We start from the raw sequence: 20,042 nt of genomic DNA, 5'->3' as shown, positions 1-20,042 counted from the left end.
ACCTATTTATGTTGCCAAATACTATCTTAGAAAATGTCTACTTTATTAATAATTACTGATGGTCTGTCTTTTTCATTGTTCTTATCTAAAGTATTATTTCTGAAATTTCCATTTTTGCTTTTCTATGTCCTCTAAGTAAAATCTCTAAGTTACTTACAAATTTCTAAGTGTCCTTAAATGTTTTATGGGTCTTCGTAGCATATTTTATTTAAAAATATGGATTGTAGCTTTTTGCCGTGTGTGGCAGAATTCAGGGAGAGATGAAAATATATGAACCTGAATTGGTAATCTTACATCTTATTTCGATTGGATACTGTTCTCTTTCTTGCCAAAGAAATGTTGACAGTTTGGATTTATAACAATGCATTCAGAAACCTTGAGGTTTTATAACAGAAAATAATGTATCATTAGGCACTCTGAAAGGATAATGAGGCATTTACTACTTCCTGCTCATTTTGGTAAAGGTTTCTAGAAATAAACATTAATTCATATGGACTTGACATATGGATCATTCATGAAGTGAGCATAGACTGCACAATATAGTTAGCTGCTTGAATTATTTCTCCATAAATTATTCATGCTTCTAATTTATCTAACCATTTTTCCTCTCTTACTGTATCTGGATTTTCCTCATTTCCACAAGACAGGAGTACATTAGCATCAACAGGGAGAAATTTAACCAAAACAAAAAAAAATTAAATGGTTGACCAAAGAAGCCATGGTGAAAATAAATCAGGGTGAAGTCCTAGGAAAGAGAGCTATCTCCCTCAGGAGAAACACTCCAATTTCGGATCTCAGTTTCTCTCAGGAACTTGAATATTTCATTCTTAATGAGATAATAAGTAACGTGATAGGAACTGTAATTCCATCTAGAGCTATGTTTGATGATCAGTGGAATAAAGCTCGTATCTGGTTGCTGCGGTCAGTAAGCCGATTCCCTGAGAATGCTCATTGCACGTGGTAAGCCTAACACGTCTGTAAAGGATCTTCAGCATGTTAATGAGATCCAGATTACAGAGCTCTTGGCACCCAATCATTGCAAATTATGTGATTTATACAACTTGCAAGTACTGTTTCATTATTAATACTGCAACATTACTTTCACCATTGATTACTTACAAATCTCAAAAAAAAAAAAAAAAATTCAGAGCAACTGATTGACCTGTTGGCATTAGCATTTATTTGGCTAAAATATACATCATTAAAAAGATAAATCAATGTTTCTGCTAACCTCACAACTCCCAATCTGGTCTTCATTTCTGTAAGCCTACTGCAACCCATTTATACCATTCTGAGAGACAGATGTAGAAGAGACCATATCATTCTAAGTGAATGCAGAGGAGAAGAGCTTACTTTGGTGGGGAAATCACATGAGTGATGAGGAGCAGTGAAGGGTGAAAATGATAAAACCAGTTTGGAGTCAATTTGAAAGCTGCTCCTTGTGGGGCAAGAGAAATCCCCAGTGGCCTCTGAATAGGGCTTGATCTGACCCCAGCTGCAGTCCATGGGGTTGCACAGAGCTGGACATGACTGAGGCAACTGAGCACGTGTGGATGCATGTTCTTTGGAAAGAACAATTCAGATGTAATAAACACGCAGACTGGGTCACATGGGAAGAGGAGAAGTTGGACTTAAGAGAGACGCTATTCACAAAGCTCTGTCACAGGCCAGGTAAGAAGATATGATACCTTGGCTAGCTGTAGCTATTATAATGGAGAAGGGCATACAGGTAAAAAACTCATGAAACAGAGAAAGAATGAGAATTGCCACTGACTTCTCAGGTGATGAGGCATCAAAGACAAATCTAAGGCTTGAATGCCTGACAAGACAAGGATGTCATTTTAAGACATAGAGAATCCAAGAAGATGAGGTCTAGAGGTTCACAAGAGTAACTATTTGCCTACACACAATAACCTTGATGGGCAAGGCATACAAATGGACATGTCATGTAGGCAGCAGACATGAGGACCCCAAGGTCAGAAATGGAGCTATGCCTTTAGAGACATCCTAAAGAGGGGATATTGAAAGTCACCAGGTTGGATGAGATTGTTGAGGCTGGTAGAAACCAGCAGAGGATAATCAAGACAGAAATCTGAAGACCACCACCAACAAAGAGCAGGAAGAGAAATTAGAGGAGAAAAAAATATAAGAGGTTGCCATATACAAGGGTTTCCCTGGTGGCTCAGATGGTAAAGAATCCACCTGCAATGTGGGAGGCCTGGGTTCAATCCCTGGGTTAGGAAGATCTCCTGGAGAAGGGAACAGCCACCCACTCCAGTATTCTTGCCTGCAGAATTCCATGGACAGAGGAGCCTGGTGGGCTACAGACCATGGGGTTGCAAAGAGTCAGACATGACTGAGTGACTTTCACTTATATATATACACACATATATATGTATGTATATGCATATGTATATGTATATATAAAGAGTCGGGTACCACGGATAGTAAAAATGTTTTTGAAGGCAGATGAGACAGCATTCCAAAACTGTCAAGTGCTCTGTTGGGAATGTAAAGTGGTTCAGCTGCTTTGGAAAGCATTTTGCTGGTTCTTCAAAAAGTTAAACAGAATGACCATATGACCTAGCAATCCCATTCCTACTTCTAGGTATAAACTCAGAAGGACTGAAAACTAGTATTGAAATGCACGTGCCTGCATTTGTAGCAGCACCATTCACAATAGTCAAAAGGTGGAAACAGCCTAAATGGCCATTGACGGATAAGCAAACAAATGGTGGTGGATCTAAACAGACTACTGTTAGTCAGTCCTAAAAATAACTACTGTGAGCATACATGCTACTGCATGAATGAACCTTGAAGGAATTATGCTAAGGGGAAGAAACCAGTCAGAAAAGACCACATTTTATATGATTATATTTATATGAAATATCCTGAATGAGTAAATTCTCAGAAACAGAATGCAGACCGGTTTTTTTCATGGACTAGGGGAATCAAATGTTTACCAAGTATGAAGGCTTTTTTTTTCTCTTTTTGCAGGGGGCAGCAAGTAATAAAATATCTTGGAATCAGAGATGGTAGTTGTATAATATCCTGAATATATTAAATGCCACTGATATATTCAAGCTAAATTGGTCATTTTTAGAAGAGTTTCACCTCAATAAAATAAAAATTAAAACAAGTTGCTAAACGCTTTAGAGAATTCTGAAGGACTGAGGGCTTAGGACTAAGAAAAAGTTTCAGGCAACCCGCTTTTTTCTTTCCATGATCTTCAAGTGAGAGTAAATTTCAGCAAAATGTTGAAGACAGGAGCCCCATCCTGGAGTATTAATATGTGAGTCTGTGGTGGAATAGAGATGGTGAGTGAAGACTTTGCTTCCAGGGAGACTGGTGAAGGGAAGGGCAGTGATGAGGGAGTGAAGTTGCCCTGTGGAAATCTGTTTCAACCTGGGGAGATGTGAGCATGTTTGAAGGCAGAGGGGAGGATTTGGAGAGGAATAAATAACTGAAGGTGTAAAATAGGGAACCACGTGATAACACAGAAACTGAAAGGGGCAAGTTCAAGGGCACAAGTGAAGGGTTAGAAAGAGAAGGGTTGCAGTTCTTCTGAGAGGGTAGGGGAAGATTGGAGGTGTGCAGAGGTGGAATCAGTTCAGCTCAGTTCAGTTGCTCAGTCGTGTCCTAATCTTCGTGACCCCATGAATCGCAGCACGCCTGGCCTCCCTGTCCATCACCAACTCCTGGAGTTTACTCAAACTCATGTCCGTCAAGTCAGTGATGCGATCCAGCCATCTCATCCTCTGCTGTGCCCTTCTCCTCCTGCCCCCAATCCCTCCCAGCATCAGGGTCTTTTCCAATGAGTCAACTCTTTACATGAGGTGGCCAAAGTGTTGGAGTTTCAGCTTCAGCATCAGTCCTTCCAATGAAAACCCAGGACTGATCTCCTTTAGGATGCACTGGTTGGATCTCCTTGCAGTCCAAGGAACTCTTAAGAGTCTTCTCCAACACCACAGTTCAAAAGCATCAATTTTTTGGCACTCAGCCTTCTTCACAGTCCAACTCTCACATCCATACATGACTCCTGGATAAACCATAGCCTTGACTAGACAGACCTTTGTTGGCAAAGTAATGTCTCTGCTTTTTAATATGCTATCTAGGTTGGTCATAACTTTCCTTCCAAGGAGTAAGCGTCTTTTAATTTCATGGCTGCAATCACCATCTGCAGCAATTTTGGAGCCCCCCCAAAATAAAGTCTGACACTGTTTCCACTGTTTCCCCATGTATTTGCCATGAAGTGATGGGACCAGATGCCATGATCTTAGTTTTCTGAATGTTGAGCTTTAAGCCAACTTTTTCACTCTCCTCTTTCACTTTCATCAAGAGAAAAGATTTCTTCATCTTAGAAGAAATGGAGTAGCCATAATGGTCAACAAAAGAGTCTGAAATGCAGTACTTGGATGCAATCTCAAAAATGACAGAATGATATCTGTTCATTTCCAAGGCAAACCATTCAATATCACTGTAATCCAAGCCTATGCTCCAATCAGTAATGTTGAAGAGCTGAAGTTGAACAGTTCTATGAAGACCTACAAGACCTTTTAGAACTAACACCCCAAAAAGATGTCCTTTTCATTATAGGGAACTGGAATGCAAAAGTAGGAAGTCAAGAAACACCTGGAATAACAGGCAAATTTGGCCTTGGAGTATGGAATGAAGCAGGACAAAGGCTAATAGAGTTTTGCCAAGAGAATGCACTGGTCATAGCAAACACCCTCCTCCAACAACACAAGAGAAGACTCTATACATGGACATCACGAGATGGTCAATACCAAAATCAGATTGATTATATTCTTTGCAGCCAAAGATGGAGAAGCTCTATACAGTCAGGAAAAACAAGACTGGGAGCTGACTGTGACTCAGATCATGAACTCCTTATTGCAAGATTCATACTTAAAATGAAGAAAGTAGGGAAAACCACTAGACAATTCAGGTATGCCCTAAATCAAATCCCTTAGGACTATGCAGTGGAAGTGAGAAATAGATTTAAGGAACTAGATCTGATAGACAGAGTGCCCGATGAACAATGGACAGAAGTTTGCGACATTGTACAGGAGACAGGGATCAAGACCATTCCCAAGGAAAAGAAATGCAAAAAGGCAAAATGGTTGTCTGAGGAGGACTTACAAATAGCTGTGAAAAAAAGAGAAGTGAAAAGCAAGGGAGAAAGGGAAAGATATTCCCATCTGAATGCAGAGTTCCAAAGAATAGCAAGGAGAGATAAGAAAGCCTTTCTCAGCAATCAATGCAAAGAAATAGAGGAAAACAACAGAATGGGAAAGACTAGAGATCGCTTCAAGAAAATTAGAGATACCAAGGGAACATCTCATGCAAAGATGAGTTCGATAAAGGACAGAAATGCTATGGACCTAACAGAAGCAGAAGATATTAAGAAGAGGTGGCAAGTATACACAGAAGAACTATACAAAAAAGATCTTCATGACCCAGATAATCACGGTGGTGTGATCACTCACCTAGAGCCAGACATCTTGGAATGTGAAGTCAAGTGGGTCTTAGAAAGCATCACTACGGACAAAGCTAGTGGAGGTGATGGAATTCCAGTTGAGCTATTTCAAATCCTAAAAGATGATGCTGTGAAAGTTCTGCACTCAATATGCCAGCAAATTTGGAAAACTCAGCAGTGGCCACAGGACTGGAAAAGGTCAGTTTTCATTCCAATCCCAAAGAAAGGCAATGCCAAAGAATGCTCAAACTACCACACAATTGGCCTCATCTCACACGCTAGTAAAGTAATGCTCAAAATTCTTCAAGCCAGGCTTCAGCAATACGTGAACCTTGAACGTCCAGATGTTCAAGCTGGTTTTAGAAAAGGCAGAGGAACCAGAGATCAAATTGCCAACATCCACTGATGAACTGAAAAAGCAAGAGAGTTCCAGAAAAACATCTATTTCTGTTTTATTAACTATGTCAAAGTCTTTGACTGTGTGAATCACAATAAACTGTGGGAAATTCTGAAAGAGATGGGAATACCAGACCACCTGACCTGCCTCTTGAGAAACCTATATGCAGGTCAGGAAGAAACAGTTAGAACCGGACATGGAACAACAGACTGGTTCCAAATAGGAAAAGGAGTATGCCAAGGCTGTATATTGTCACCCTGCTTATTTAACTTATATGCAGAGTACATCATGAGAAACGCTGGGTTGGAAGAAGCACAAGCTGGAATCAAGACTGCCGGGAGAAATATCAATAACCTCAGATATGTAGATGACACCACCCTTATGGCAGAAAGTGAAGAGGAACTAAAAAACCTCTTGATGAAAGTGAAAGAGGAGAGTGAAAAAGTTGGCTTAAAACTCAACATTCAGAAAACTAAGATCATGGCATCTGGTCCCATCACTTCATGGCAAGTAGAGGTGGAATAGGGAATCACGAAAGTTCAGGCTGCATGGCATAAACGTCACAGCAGGAAGAAATGAAGGGCCAGCTGCAGAAAAGAGCTGGCATTGGGGTTGGGCCTACTGCTTAAGGTAAATGGAAGTCTTGGAGTGGTGCTCAAGTTATGAGCAATAAATTAAGTATGAAAAATCACAGAGTAGCAATAAAGGCAGGGAGCTGTAGAGAGGAAGTTGCTACAGTTCCATGATCATGAATGTCTCATCAACCATGTCTTTTCACATCATGCCATCCTGTTATCCAGAATTTTTTTGACCTATAGATGGGGCTAATTAATTGCCTAATTAATTTTCGTACATCGTTGTAGGTACTTGAGTCCCTTTTGAATCTCGAGCCTATCATACAGTTAAGACCCCAGAGCTGTGAAAGTTACAAATTAAAAACCATGTCTTTATATCTGCATCTCCATCATTGGGATGAACACAATCAGTGAAGGCCATTGACTGCATGCAGAAGCCATTCTTTAGGCTGACACAGATTATTTTTCAGGTCTTTTAGATGCAGCTATTCAATCTGAATCTACTAATATCCAGTGATAATATTCAGCTCATATTTCTCTATCTTGACAAAAAAGGATAAAATATTTTGATAAATGCTTTTTGAACAGTCTGAGTACAAAGCAAGGCTCTGAAATATACCAGTTGTATAACCGTGGGCAAGTCACATATCTTTTCCATGTCTTACTCTATTCATCTGTAAAATGAAGATAATAGTACCTATTTCATAGGTTGCTGTAATGATTAAATGACTTAACATAAGAAATATGCTTAGAGAGGTGCCTGGCACAGAATTTGAGCTAAATAAATGTTGGCTATGATCAGCATTATTAACATTAATATTCACTCCATCTCTGGCATTTGTTTAGTTATTCAGTAAGTATTTATTCAGTGCCTGGTATTATATTATGTGCTAGATTCATAGCAATGAACAATTCAGTCACAGTCCCTACCCTAATGGAAGCATATAATTTTACTTTACCTAGTAAACTAACGTTTTTAAAATTGTAAGATTTACATAGAATTTGAAATATATATATATATATATATATATATATATATATATATATATAAGGGGACTTTCCAGGGTTTTTTGCATTTATTTTTCTTCAATTCAGTTTCTGGGTGTTTTTTTTTTCTTTTTTTTTCTATGTAGAAAAAATTATGATCCAAAGACCTGAATGAAAAAGGAAATCACAACAAAACCAGGCAAATAAGACTGATGGTCATGCTGTTAAGGGGTAGGCTTTTCTAACAAGGTCCAAATTGAATAAGAGACAAATAAAAAAGCAGTCAAGCCTCAATTATCTGCATTAACTGGGGTTTGTGAGAATGAACAGTGAAAGGAAAAAGATAATGCATCCTGATTTGCTGTCTTAAATCTCATGGCAGAGGTTAAAACAAAAAAAAGAAAGAAAAACAGTAGCATACAGGCGCAATTGGAATGAGAGTGATGATGGATAGGGGCGGTCTCTGGGAAAGCCTAGTTATAGTTATTCAAACTGTTCTTTGGGTCTCTTGGAAAACTACCATTGTTTATAGCTTTTTAACTTCAAAGGAAAGGAGCTGTAAAAAGTTGTTGTCAACAGAAGTCCAATTTGCTTGATATGATGAAGGGGTTGGTTGACAATGCACAGCTTTTGTCAAAAGGATTTGTCACACAAAGATAGGAAATTGAAGGAACCATCTTATTTCCATAAATGACTGGGAGGCAGGAGAAACCATGTAGACAACAAGGGAAGGGGAAGCCCCCTCTTGAACCGCAGGTTCAGTTTTCTCTTACGGGTGGAAGAGATAAGGAACAGTGAGGAAGACTATAACCTCCCCTTCTGAACTGGGAGAAGGTGGAGGGAAAGCACTGGGGTCAATGGAGTTAGAGCAATGTGCTCAGGTCACTGAAGGCTGCTTCTAACCCAGGAGATTTTTGAACTGTTGCTTCAAAGACAGTCTCATGTTTTTGAACCCCACTGGCCTTGAGTAGCCCTCTAATACTTGCATTTCTCTAACCCCTAGGGAGGCTCTTTCTCCATTTAAAAGATCTCTCCAACTGCCTATGTTCACCAGTATTTGGAGATTGGCAATTGTAAGAGTGTTAAGAGGCCATCTCTGTTAGCATTTGAAATTTCTCTGCCCATGTGTAAGTCTATTGATAAGTCAAATTCTGAAACTGTATATGGGGTATTATTTACAGTACTCTTTTGATATTTTATCTTTCTCTGTATGATAGAGAAAGAAAAGCAAGTGTTACCAAAATCTATTTCCTGTAAAAAAATTACTTTGACGACCACATGCACACAGTATTTGCTTTTTGATTGTTGCTATTTCTTGCCTTATTAGAAAGAAGTAATCCAGCAAATAAACATATCTGCCATTGTTGTAGACCCTACTAGAATGTAGGCACTCCTGTTGTTGTTCTGTATTATTATCACTGTTTTTATTTTTATGTTGCACCCCTAGGGGGCATGAACTAGAGGATTTCTACTTCTGTTAACAGTAATAGAAACAAATCAAAATAAGCCCTGAGGAGGTTGGGCCCTGGCCACAGGTTCAAAGTGCTTCCTGTTTGTCTGTGTGATAGCTTGAGACTAGACTTGGCTTTGTCTGAACAAGCAATTGAGTTGAGGATCAAACAGCATCAAAGTGTGGCCCAGAGGAGTTGCCACCCTGGCATCTACCACAGATCAATCCCAGCCCACAGAAACCAGCATGGGCGAAGAGAGGATATGGTTGGCTAGAGCCATAATGTTCTTCTTTGTTTGTTTTTTCCAGGTGCTCAGGATTCTCCCTTAAAAGTTTGGATGAAGATCATGTAATTTAATTAACCCATGTGCTTGGCTAAGGGAGACTGAATAAGTAATACATCCTTCAATGTTCCTTTGCTACTGAATTTTTTAAGTATTCAGACCAAAGAACTAAATGGAGACAATCCATGATCTATATCAACCTGTGTCCTCCTATCATTGAAAATTTGTTTGTTTCAATCAGAATTGAGAACCAGACTTCTACAGAGGAGCTTATGAGACATTTACATTTGAAAATCTTGTGCTATTTTCATGCAGTTATATTTCCAAAAGTTTTATTCATAAGGAAAGTTTTTTAAAAGTGTCATGACAACACAGGGCTCCAACTACCAAAAATTTCCTTGGGATATTCAGTTAGTTTTACATGACTTTTAAAATTTCTAATCAGTTTGAAATTTGCCAACAGCAATTCATCTCCAATAAGAGCAGCCATGCCAATTGGCAAAGACCATGGTGATTAGGTATCTCCATGTGCCAGACAAGAGGGGAGTTTAAACAAGAGATTAACACCCCAATATTTACACTTAGAATTCACTTGTAGTTCATTTATGGTAATAATAAAAGATAGGAGGCTAATATCTGAGAGACTAGAAAATTTCTTTCCAATGATTCTACATTCCCTTTACTTGCAAATCCCCAAGCAGCTATTGGAACGCTAACTGTGGGTAGAACACTGGACCTAGGGAATCACTGTGAATTTGAAGCTGAGGTGCCTCCTGAATTGCTCTACCACCTGAGGATGACATCTTGACTTTGTTTCCTGACTCACAAAACAAGAATAACACCATTGCTTCAAGCCTTTGCTGTGAGTATCAAATCTATATAACATATGTGGAAATAGAGTTTTAAATTATAATTTTAAAAGTATAAATCTAAGACATTCTCCCTGGACTCTAGGGCCATAAAAATCAATGAGATAAGTTTGAAACAAAGGAACTCAGGGTCTAAGAGACATTTATACTTAGAAACCTTGTGCTGGGAGCAGGGAGGTGGTTGGCAGAGTCAAGAAGGCAGAGTAGGAAGGCATGGGGTTAGCATATTTCTACAACTAGGGCACCTACTAGGTGCTGGTGGGATCCTTGGACACATAAGAGGATAGGAGGAACCCCTGCATGATCAGGTAGGACATGGGACAGAAGGAGGGAGGGAAGAAAAGTGGAGGTGGCATGGGACCCCCCAGAAGGGGTCTCGGGGAGGAGAGAGGTCCATATGCTTGAAGGGCCCCCTCAAGGCATGGGGACTGGTGGGAATGTGAGGGATGTTCAGAGGATGGGGGATTAGAGGAGTTTTTGCTCAGTTGTGTATTCATTTTTTGTTTTTTAGCCATGCTTTAATTTTCCTGTGTCATTTCACAGTCTTTACAGGAGAAGAGAAAAGCACTAGTTCTGTTGCAAATGTCAGCATTACTAAGTTAGCTATGTAGAATCAGAAGGCCCAGACCCAACTCCCAGTTCTGCCAGTTGCTGGCAGATAGGACATTGGCTAAATTAGTCAGCATCTCTGAGCCTGGGCTACTTCTGTAACTGCAAAGAAGGAACCAGATCATCAATGGCACAGGCTGGCTATGAAGATCAGAAGAAGAGGCACTTGTGAGAACATCTAAGACAACGTCCTGACATGTGGTAGGCCCCCAGGGAGTGTCCCCTTCCATTTCTCCTTCAAAATATATAAATATTTCAGCAGAATTCCATGGCAGCCCTGTCTCACTGATAGCACTTAAAACCCAGCTAATCTACATCGAGATGTGCTACAATTGTAAAATACATATTGCATTTCAAAGATTCAGTGTAAAAAGAATGTAAAAAATTATTAATAATATTCAAGCCATTACTTATTGAAATACCTTAGATAAATTATAATATGTAATGGGTTTTATATAGGTTACAATAAATTTATATATATATAATACATATGTACACACACTTCAAAGGTATATCTATATAGGTATGGAGAGTATCTATCTCTGTCTATATGTATACATATATATGTATGTATATGTAGAGAGATAGAGGTATACGTACATGTGTGTATATATATACATGTAGAGAAAGAGAAATAAAGATATACTGTAGCAATGGAGAGTATCTGTATACAGATACAGATACATAGAGATATATCTATATAGAGACCATCTATATCTACATTGATGACATTTACCCTAATATACATATTTGGTGTGTGTATGTGCGTGCTCTGTTGGACCACACTGCTTTGCAACATAAAATCTTGAGTCCTCACAAGCCAATGAAGCTACTTTTCGTTATCTAGACTTTCTATGGGATCAGTTACTTTTCCCCAAGCATTTCAATTAAAATTAATCTTCAGAATATAGTTTTCTTAGATTCTGATCCACAAAGCAATCTGTTATCTACTTAAATTAATGAATCGAAGGATGTCTTTTATCTATATTTGAATAGTATCCTGGAGCTAAGAATCATAAACATAACAATTTAGTCGTGTGTCAAAATGTAACAGCCTAATACCCTATTCTAGGCCCAATTCTTGGATCTGTACCATAATTTTCGAGCTATATATTTTCCCCAATTTGGGTGACAGTTAAATGGATACTAATTTTCCTTAATAGTAGCTAGGGACGTGTTTGCCTTGAACAGTGGTACTTTGCAGGTTTTTGAAGTTATCACACTTGTTAAATCAGAGTATATTAAGTATCTACAGCTCTAACTCCTCATTTCTTTATGGCCACAGTAAATGCACAGATTGGTTCTTCACCATGGTGTTTGTTAAACATACTTCATGGGAGCAAGATCGATACCATTGTCCAAATCAACAGACTCCAAGTCCTTCCCAGTTAGTGTGATAATATGTCAGTGTGATAACATCTGGAGACAAGACTATTACTTTTACTATAAGTTAATCACTCCTATTCTCAGAGATGCTTTAAACTAATGAAGTCAAGTTACATGGATGCCTTGTGACAGGTACTTTAGAGGTTACATGGTATCAAAGCCAAAATAGAGAAGATTCAAATGGTTAGCCCAGGGACAATAAAAACTAGAGTTTATCTCAGTAACAAAAGTACAAAATATATTTGTTTAGAAAGTGTGAGATTAGGAAAATGGAAAAAAAAATATGAATCAATGATAGCAACTTACTGGGTTCTTCAGTTAAGAGTAAACAATTTGTGATTGAGAATCCTCTGCTAGCACTGGGTTAGGTACAATATATATTTCTATACTTTCACGTACCCCATTGAGCATCTACAAGGCCAGGGTATCACTGTATGGATGAGAAAACCAAAACCCAAAGGAGCTAGGTGACTTTTCAGTGCCATATGTCTGGTAAGTAATATGAGTGTGATTAAATCCCAATTTGAAGTCATTCCAGGTCCCCGTTAACATCATCCACAACAATTCAGCTAAGTGTCACAGAGCACATGCATAGGCAGAACAGATAGGCACTCAGCCACTGCTTCTGAGCCTCTGGACTTACCATTCTAAGAGGTACTTTTCAAATGGAACCCTAAGATTCTGCAAAGCAGTGGGTTTAAAAGGTGTAATCCCCCAGAGGGTCAAGATACATAATTAACAGCAATATTAACACTGGCTTATGATCAGTTGATGACATAATTTGTCATTTTAAATACTAAAAATAAAAACAACTCTTTCTCACAAGTTGTTCCTTCCTCTAATTGCTCCTTTAATTTTACATTTTTTTTGGAACTATTTCCATCATAATTCTTGGAACTGGATTAGGAGCCAAACTTGTGTCTTTTAAATTGTATGTTTATAGTGGTAATGATTAAACATGGTAAATAAGCCTTGAATTTTGCCTTTTCAATTTCTGTCATAGCTTTCTGTTTATTTTTTCAGGGATTTTTTAAATGACCACAAAAAGGGGGAAATAATTTTTATTTTCATTTAATTTAAGCAACTTAAGAGACCAGTTTTCCTTTACTGAAGATACCAAGCATTGACTTCCAGTTAAGAAGTCTAAATTGTTTAATTAACTTCAACATACTGCCAAGCTTTTTGATGTTTGTTAAGTAAACCCACAGGAATAAAGAATCGTCTCTTGAAAGTTTAGTCAGTGTTTCACATAAAGTGGGCAGCTGAGGAGTGGGAGTGATGAATATTTAAGTTCATTTATCATCTTGAATTCTCTAGGTTGTAGAAGTGATAGCATTTGGTCATTTTGGAACAGGGGAAGGAATGGGTTTTCTGATTTTGCTTGGCTCATTCATTGTGCATGCATTACAGTCTGACTCTAATGATATGACGAGGAGGAATAACAGGTTTTTTCATGGCACTTACTTTGTGCCTGGCACTGCTCTAAATACTTTGCATATACTTATTCATTTAATCCTCACAATGGTTCTATGAAGTTGATACTATCATAAGCCCATTCTACAGCTGAGGGACCTGAAGCAGAGATGCAAGCCTGGAACTGGGAACCATGACAAGGCTTCCAGCTCCAGGGCAGTGTTCCCAGCCTCCCTGCATGGAAGCCAGGGCCCTGAATTCAGGAGCTCGGGAGAGATGTGAAAACAAATACAGATAAGTGAGACAGTTAGAGTTTAATGCTATGATGGGAGAGAGGCAGGCAGGGTTCTCTGAAGAGCATGGAGGAAAAGTCACTTTACTAGCCGGGGGGACAGAGAGGTGTCCCTGAAGAAGGGAAATCTTGGCAGGTTCAGAAGTTTCAAAAGAGTTAGTCCTGCTGACTGACTCTGGCCATGTAGCAGCTGGGGCCATGGCTAGCAGGCCATAATAAAGACAGAGGAGTGGAGGAAGAGCTCGGCCAGCTCAAGAAGCCACCCGTGGTTTGGTATTGGGAAGTGAGGGCAGATTTCAACACAGGGAATGGTATGAAGGGAGGGACTCAATCTACTCATGTGTTTATTCAGAAGATATTTACTGAATACCAACTATTGCCCACACTGTGCGGGATGCTGAGGATAGATCAGTGGACACTCCAGGAAGGAAACAAGGAAAGAAGGAAGCGGGGGTTGGGCAGGGAGGTAGAAAGGAAACAGACTATACTCCTGCCTTCAGTGAGCTTGCAGTCTTCTCAGAGGGCCAGACTTGAAATACTTAAACAAGGAAGCAAACGTTTAGTTAGCAATGGAGAAGAAGGCCAGGAAGGAAGAGAACAGGTGCTAGAAATGAGACTAGCAGAGAAGACCTTCCTTTGGTACCAGGGAGTACTCTTAGAGGAAGTAACATTTCATCAGGTCAAGCCACTTAAAAATGAAAAGGAATCTGACCTGCAGGAAGGCTGTAGAGATAAGGCTAGACTGTAAAGGACATTTTTCACACATATATAAAGACTTCAGAATTCATCACATAGGCCAGATACCCTGATGGGAAGTAAGAGACCATTAAGCCGAAGAATAATCTAATTAGATTTGCATTGATACCCCAGGCTGGGGGCAGGGAAGCCTGATTCAAGCCTGTAGTCTGTGGCCCCCACAACTCTACCATCTGTTACAAGCATGTTCCCTGTTTTGCTCATGAGATCCAGCTGTCTGGGTCACAGGAATCTAAATTCTACAGATGCTTAGAGCATGAAACCCACTTTTTAAGATGAAGTTGGTAGGTACAGTCTCTTGAGCTCCCAAACTTAATTCAAAATAAATTCCTACAAGCTCTGTGAAGTTCCCCAGCCTGACTTTATTGAGTTTTTAATTGATGTCAGAATTCAGTGCCATAATCTACAGTTGTGGAAGCTACAAATTCTTAAATTAGAAATATATAAATAAATAAGTGGCATTTTCCTCCCAGGCTTGAAACGTGTAAATGAGGTTGATGAGTCCCATTTACACAGCCCATGAAGACAACTCCATCCAAGATGCAAAAGGAATGAAACACACAGTTTTTCCATGTAAACCCTTGGAGCTCTATGTTCAAGGTAAAAATAATGAACTAATTAATAAGTAAATGGAAGCAAACACTCTGTTGTCTTCATGTTCTCCACTGCTAGGCAGCAAGCAACAACAGATTTGGTGTGGACAAGCTACAGTTCCATCCAGACGTACTCTTGTGAATCAAGTTCATGGTCACATTCCATGGGCTAGGAAACACCTTTGTGCACATATGGTTATCTTGGCCCCCACCTTAACTGTCCCCTGTAGCTGTCAAAATGAAACTGCTCCACCACCCACACAGATCTAAGATGATCTTACACAGGTCAGGCAGGCACCAGCTTCTGGGAAATCTGTTAACAATGCAGCAATAGCTTGAGCATCTATAACTAAACCATAATTAACAATCAGACTTCACAGATTTGGGCTATAGGCTTTCCTGTGAAACAGGATCACAGGAAGCAGGTAGGATGAGAAAAGCACATTCTTACATTCTTTTATTAAGGAATTGTTGGGCTCAGTTACTGAAGCTGAACGGGGCTTCAGTGGGGTTGCATTTGTCTTAGAGAATCCGTCCTTCCCTGATGCAATGATGTGAAGCCAGCCACTGTGAAGCCTCTCCTGTCTTGGTTGGGCTGGGTGCCCCAGTGCCCTTGTTTCTCTCTTTGGCCTCACTTTCTCCTTCTGCCCCTAATCTCTGGTTTCTGTGTCATGGCCTCAGCAAGGATGTTTTGCCCACAATTCCTCATCCTTTCTCAAGAGGTTCTAAAATAATGCCACTGATGGGACATGTCACCTGCTATCTGGTGCTGTCCCCAGTGGAGTGCTCCTGCGATTGAGACTATTCTTTTTTATCCCTGCTTCACAGATGAGAATGTGGAGGTTCAGGGAAGTGAGTGGCTTGCCCAGAGTCATGTGAACATTAAGTGGTAGAGCAGAAATTTGAACTCACTTAAGTCTGACACTAAAGTCAAAGTCCTACTACTATGCTATTTTCCCCCAAGGTGTTACCTGGAGATCCAACTCTGTCCCTATCCAAATGTACCCAGGAGCTGCCAACTCAACACATCCAAGCTGGACTATTCACCTTTCCCAACCACTCCTCCCCTGACTGGTGCAGTCCATCTCCGTCCTCCTAAGCTAGACAACTGGATTCATTGGGATGCTGGGTCTTGGCTCTGTTTTCCTTCAAACCACACCTTCCATTGGTTGTCTTCCCCCCATTGCCACTATACTGCTCTAACTCATGCCCTCATCCTTGGACCCATGGGAAGTCACCCAGGTGGCGCAGTTTGCCGGCAAGCAGAGTGGCAGAGGGAATGAATGAGTGGAGAGGCCAGAGTTTCAATCTTGTTTCTGCCAACTGCAATCAAGGGCATATTGGCCAAGTTCTCACATCTGTGGGGAGGGGGTGCCATTAGCAGCCTCACAGGGAGGTTGGGAGTGTTAGAAATAGCACATTAGAGCAGACCCTGAGACGCACACACTCATGAGAGTCCCGCTAAGCAGTACAAGTTCTCACTCATCTCCTCTTTGTGCCTCAGTTACCCCAGTCTGTAAAATGAGGACAGTAGCATGGGCCTCAGAGGTGGTGGGGGCATTAGGCGGATCAGCATCTGTGACCCTTGAGGGCAGCACCCAGCAAGCAGTGAGCACCAAGTAAGTGCTGGCTGTCCTCACCAGCCCTCCTCCCCCTTCTGTAAAAGCACAGAGCAGCCATCACCATCGCCTCCATATTGGTACTTAATCAACATACATGGTCACTTTCTCTCCCCAGGCAGGAGCTGGGCTTACTCTTGTACTCATTGCTTTCCTTCTCTAGCTGGCCTGCTGCACCACACACAGTAGGGCTTCAAAAATACTAACTGGGTATCTATTAAGGAGTGTGCTTTCCTTAGAGGGATTCTCTGGCTAGCTATTTTACTTTCCTAGCCTTCCCTCTTTTGTTTTTCTTTCCTTTTTTTTTTTTTTTTTTGGACCTTTCTATTATGGACACATCTGGGCAACCTCACAAGGCCCATTTTCAAATCTCATAAAATTACTGGAGGTGGGAGATAAATACCTGTTCTGCTGGAGTTGGGCAAACTGAATGGCACAACAGCCTCCCCCATACTTTACAAGAAGCAAATAATAGCAAGCAAGCTTTGTGGACAGTATGTTCAGACAGAGACAAATAGGAGATGGCCAGGGCTCCAAGGAGCTGGGTTTCTAGAAGGGGCTCTTTTTGGGACTCAAGTGATCAGCTCTTCATGGCTGAGTCTCTTGGTAACAATCCCAGGACTCCAAGCCCAGCAAGGTAAAGTTTTGTCCTAGGAAATGTGTCAAATCCCATCTGCTCTGCTTGGAGCTAAATACTATAACACTGTCTTTTCTAGATTTAGAGATGAGCTGTCAATCACAATGAACAATGTTCATCTAACTTCATTCTATCCCACATGCAAAACTCCCTTCTGTGAATCTCTGTACCATTTACTTGTTCCCAAGAAGCATTTTGTACGGCACATACCATATCAAGGTATGTTGATAGGCATGTGGAAGTCATTTATACCACGAGTTAGTGAGCTGCTGTGAAAATGACCATGGTTAAGTGAGAGATAAACTCTCTTTTGTGGTGCCAGTGGGTTTCCACACTGGTATGTGTTCACCAAGATCCTGTTTTCTTTTGAGAACATCAGTGGCACTCTGTGGATTCATGTTTAGCTTTCTACCTACACTTAACTCACAGATTCACAGATATAAAGAGGAACTATGGAGTTTTTCCAGTCCAGGGACAGCAAATATACTCCAGCCCTAGAAACATCTCTAAGTGATCAATGGATAGCAGCTTTCAGAAGCACTGTCTTGGGAGAGATACTTGGGTCAAGCAGGGTGATTAGCAATATCTGCAATGTACATGGTGGTGGAGTAGGGCAGCACACATGCCACTTATTTACCATTGCAAACTGTTTAACCCCGCTCATCTGCAATAAGGAAGCGACGTGACACTTTCAAGATCACACAGACAGCATAGGCAGGAGAGCAGTACTCATGATGCCATTTGTACTGTCTCTGCTCCCCAATGGTGGGATTGGTGTTCACTCCACCACTGAACAAAATTAGCAGATGAAGCAGGGTTATGGGGAGTGTGACAGATGGAGTAAAGCAGTGGGAATCACAGGCTTTGATAAAGTGGGGAAGAGCAGGCCAGCAGCAGGTAGGAGAAAAGGCTAGTCCAGTCGCACCAAGCTGGGGACACACCATTATTACTGTAATTATTTTGCCAAGGTCTTGCTGTGTGTCTTCCCTTTCTGTAATTGAGAAAGCCACAGAGTCTCTGAGCTCCTGGTGAAGGAGAAGTAAGCAAATTCATATTACCAAATGTCCCGGGATGACACAATCAGGAAGGCTGAAGAGCAGTTTGTGGCATTCCTAAAGTCACATGTGCGCAGGGGCAGAGATCTTCATACAGGTGCACGTAGAAGGGAATGGACACCGGTGCATGGGAAGGGAGCAGCACCACATGCCATGGGTGCCTCACATACAACTCTAGCGTGCGACTGTGCTTCTCACCTGCACAACCTCCATCTCCCTTTCTTAGATGACAGCATCCTAGTTTGAGTACCTAACTCTTTCACTCCCAGTCCGTATATTTTAGGTGGGGCTGAACTCATCCTGGTTTCAGGTCAAGGCATGTGCCTCAGGCTTAGCCAACTAGAGCGTCAGGATCCAATTGTCATAGAAACTGAATCAGGGAGGGGAGCATGTTCTGAGGAGAGCCAGTGAGACTTGATTTCAAGCTTGGGGTGGCTGTATAGGAAGAGATGCTCTTTGAGATGACTTCAGACTGGGAAGATGATGTGAGGCTGCTGAGATCACACCAGAAAGCAGGAAGGGCTGTGACTATCTACAAGCGAAGTCAGTGGAAGCAAAGTGGAACCACAGATGGAGAAAGACCAAAGCTAAAGTCATCATTTGGGCATGGATGCACAGCCATGCAAGCAGGCAAAGCTGTCCCTGAGGTCTCTGTCACATGACCCAATCAGTTCCCCTAGCCATGCTGTTTTGTTTTTTTTGACTTCGGTTTCTATCATTTGCAAACAACAAAAAGACTCTTGACCAATAATAAGCCAAAGACCCATTTTCCACATAAGACACACAAATCTGTGTTCTTCCTTGGACCAACTTATCCTAAGTGGTTACATTACCTGCAAGGAGCCCTGGATGTCTTTCCCTCCAACAATTACGAGTTCTGCCATGTCTTCTGCATGGGGAGTCCGGGCGTGGATGAACAGAGTCTTGCCCACCGCAGTTATGTTCCTCAGGGCGACTAAGCGGCCATCGCTGTGCACCTTGAAGTAAGGGCTTGAGACCTCATAGTGCAGCTTGTCATTCCCCCTGCAGTCACTGAAGGTCACTGGCAAAAGCAAAACAAATGAACAGAAACAGGAGTGTGAGTTGGCTGGGAAGTGTAACGCTACAGCTGTCTTTGACCATTAAGTATGACTTACCACTCTGCACCCCAGATCCACGAGTGCTGCCCCTCACCCACAGCACCCTCTCGTGGCCTCGTGGCTTTGACTATGTGAAGGACTCCACTCAGTGAAGACTTCCTTAATCACCTCCCCTGTCCCAGGCAGGTGCTAAGCCTTTTAATGCACAAAGACAGCCTCTTCCCTGCTTCCATACTGGGAGCAGAAGATATTGCAGACAAGGCTAGGAACTGAGACGGAAGGCCCCTTGTCACCTCTCATCTAGGTTGAGCCCAGCAGTGGAGACAGGTAGGAAATGAAGGACTCAGCCACGGCCTCCGCTTAGTTCCCCAGGCTCTATGTACAACCATTCATGACAGCACTTAGCCTCCCGTGCTCAACCTTCACTTAGCTCTTTGATGAAGTCAGAGGCGGTACATTTTCTTCCCTCAGAATCCCTATAAAGCTTTGCATAGCTGCTAAGTATGATTGGGATCTGTATGTGAGTGTTGAATGAAGTTTTGACAAAGAACAGTTATGACTT

General features: G+C 41.2%; 1 protein-coding gene across 1 annotated transcript in view; it reads right to left on the bottom strand.

Moving 5' to 3' along the window:
• Positions 1 to 20,042, bottom strand: part of CDH13 (cadherin 13) — a 978,634-nt gene that overhangs the window by 598,469 nt on the left and 360,123 nt on the right. Inside the window, exon 3 of the mRNA XM_065925094.1 lies at positions 19,235 to 19,443. Within this exon, the coding sequence (XP_065781166.1) occupies positions 19,235 to 19,443 (209 nt within the window). The remainder of the gene's footprint in view (positions 1 to 19,234; positions 19,444 to 20,042) is intronic.

Source organism: Muntiacus reevesi, chromosome 2 (genome assembly GCF_963930625.1).
Source record: "Muntiacus reevesi chromosome 2, mMunRee1.1, whole genome shotgun sequence".
In the NCBI taxonomy this organism is placed as follows: Eukaryota; Metazoa; Chordata; class Mammalia; order Artiodactyla; family Cervidae; genus Muntiacus; species Muntiacus reevesi.
This window is presented reverse-complemented; position numbering and strand designations above follow the sequence as displayed.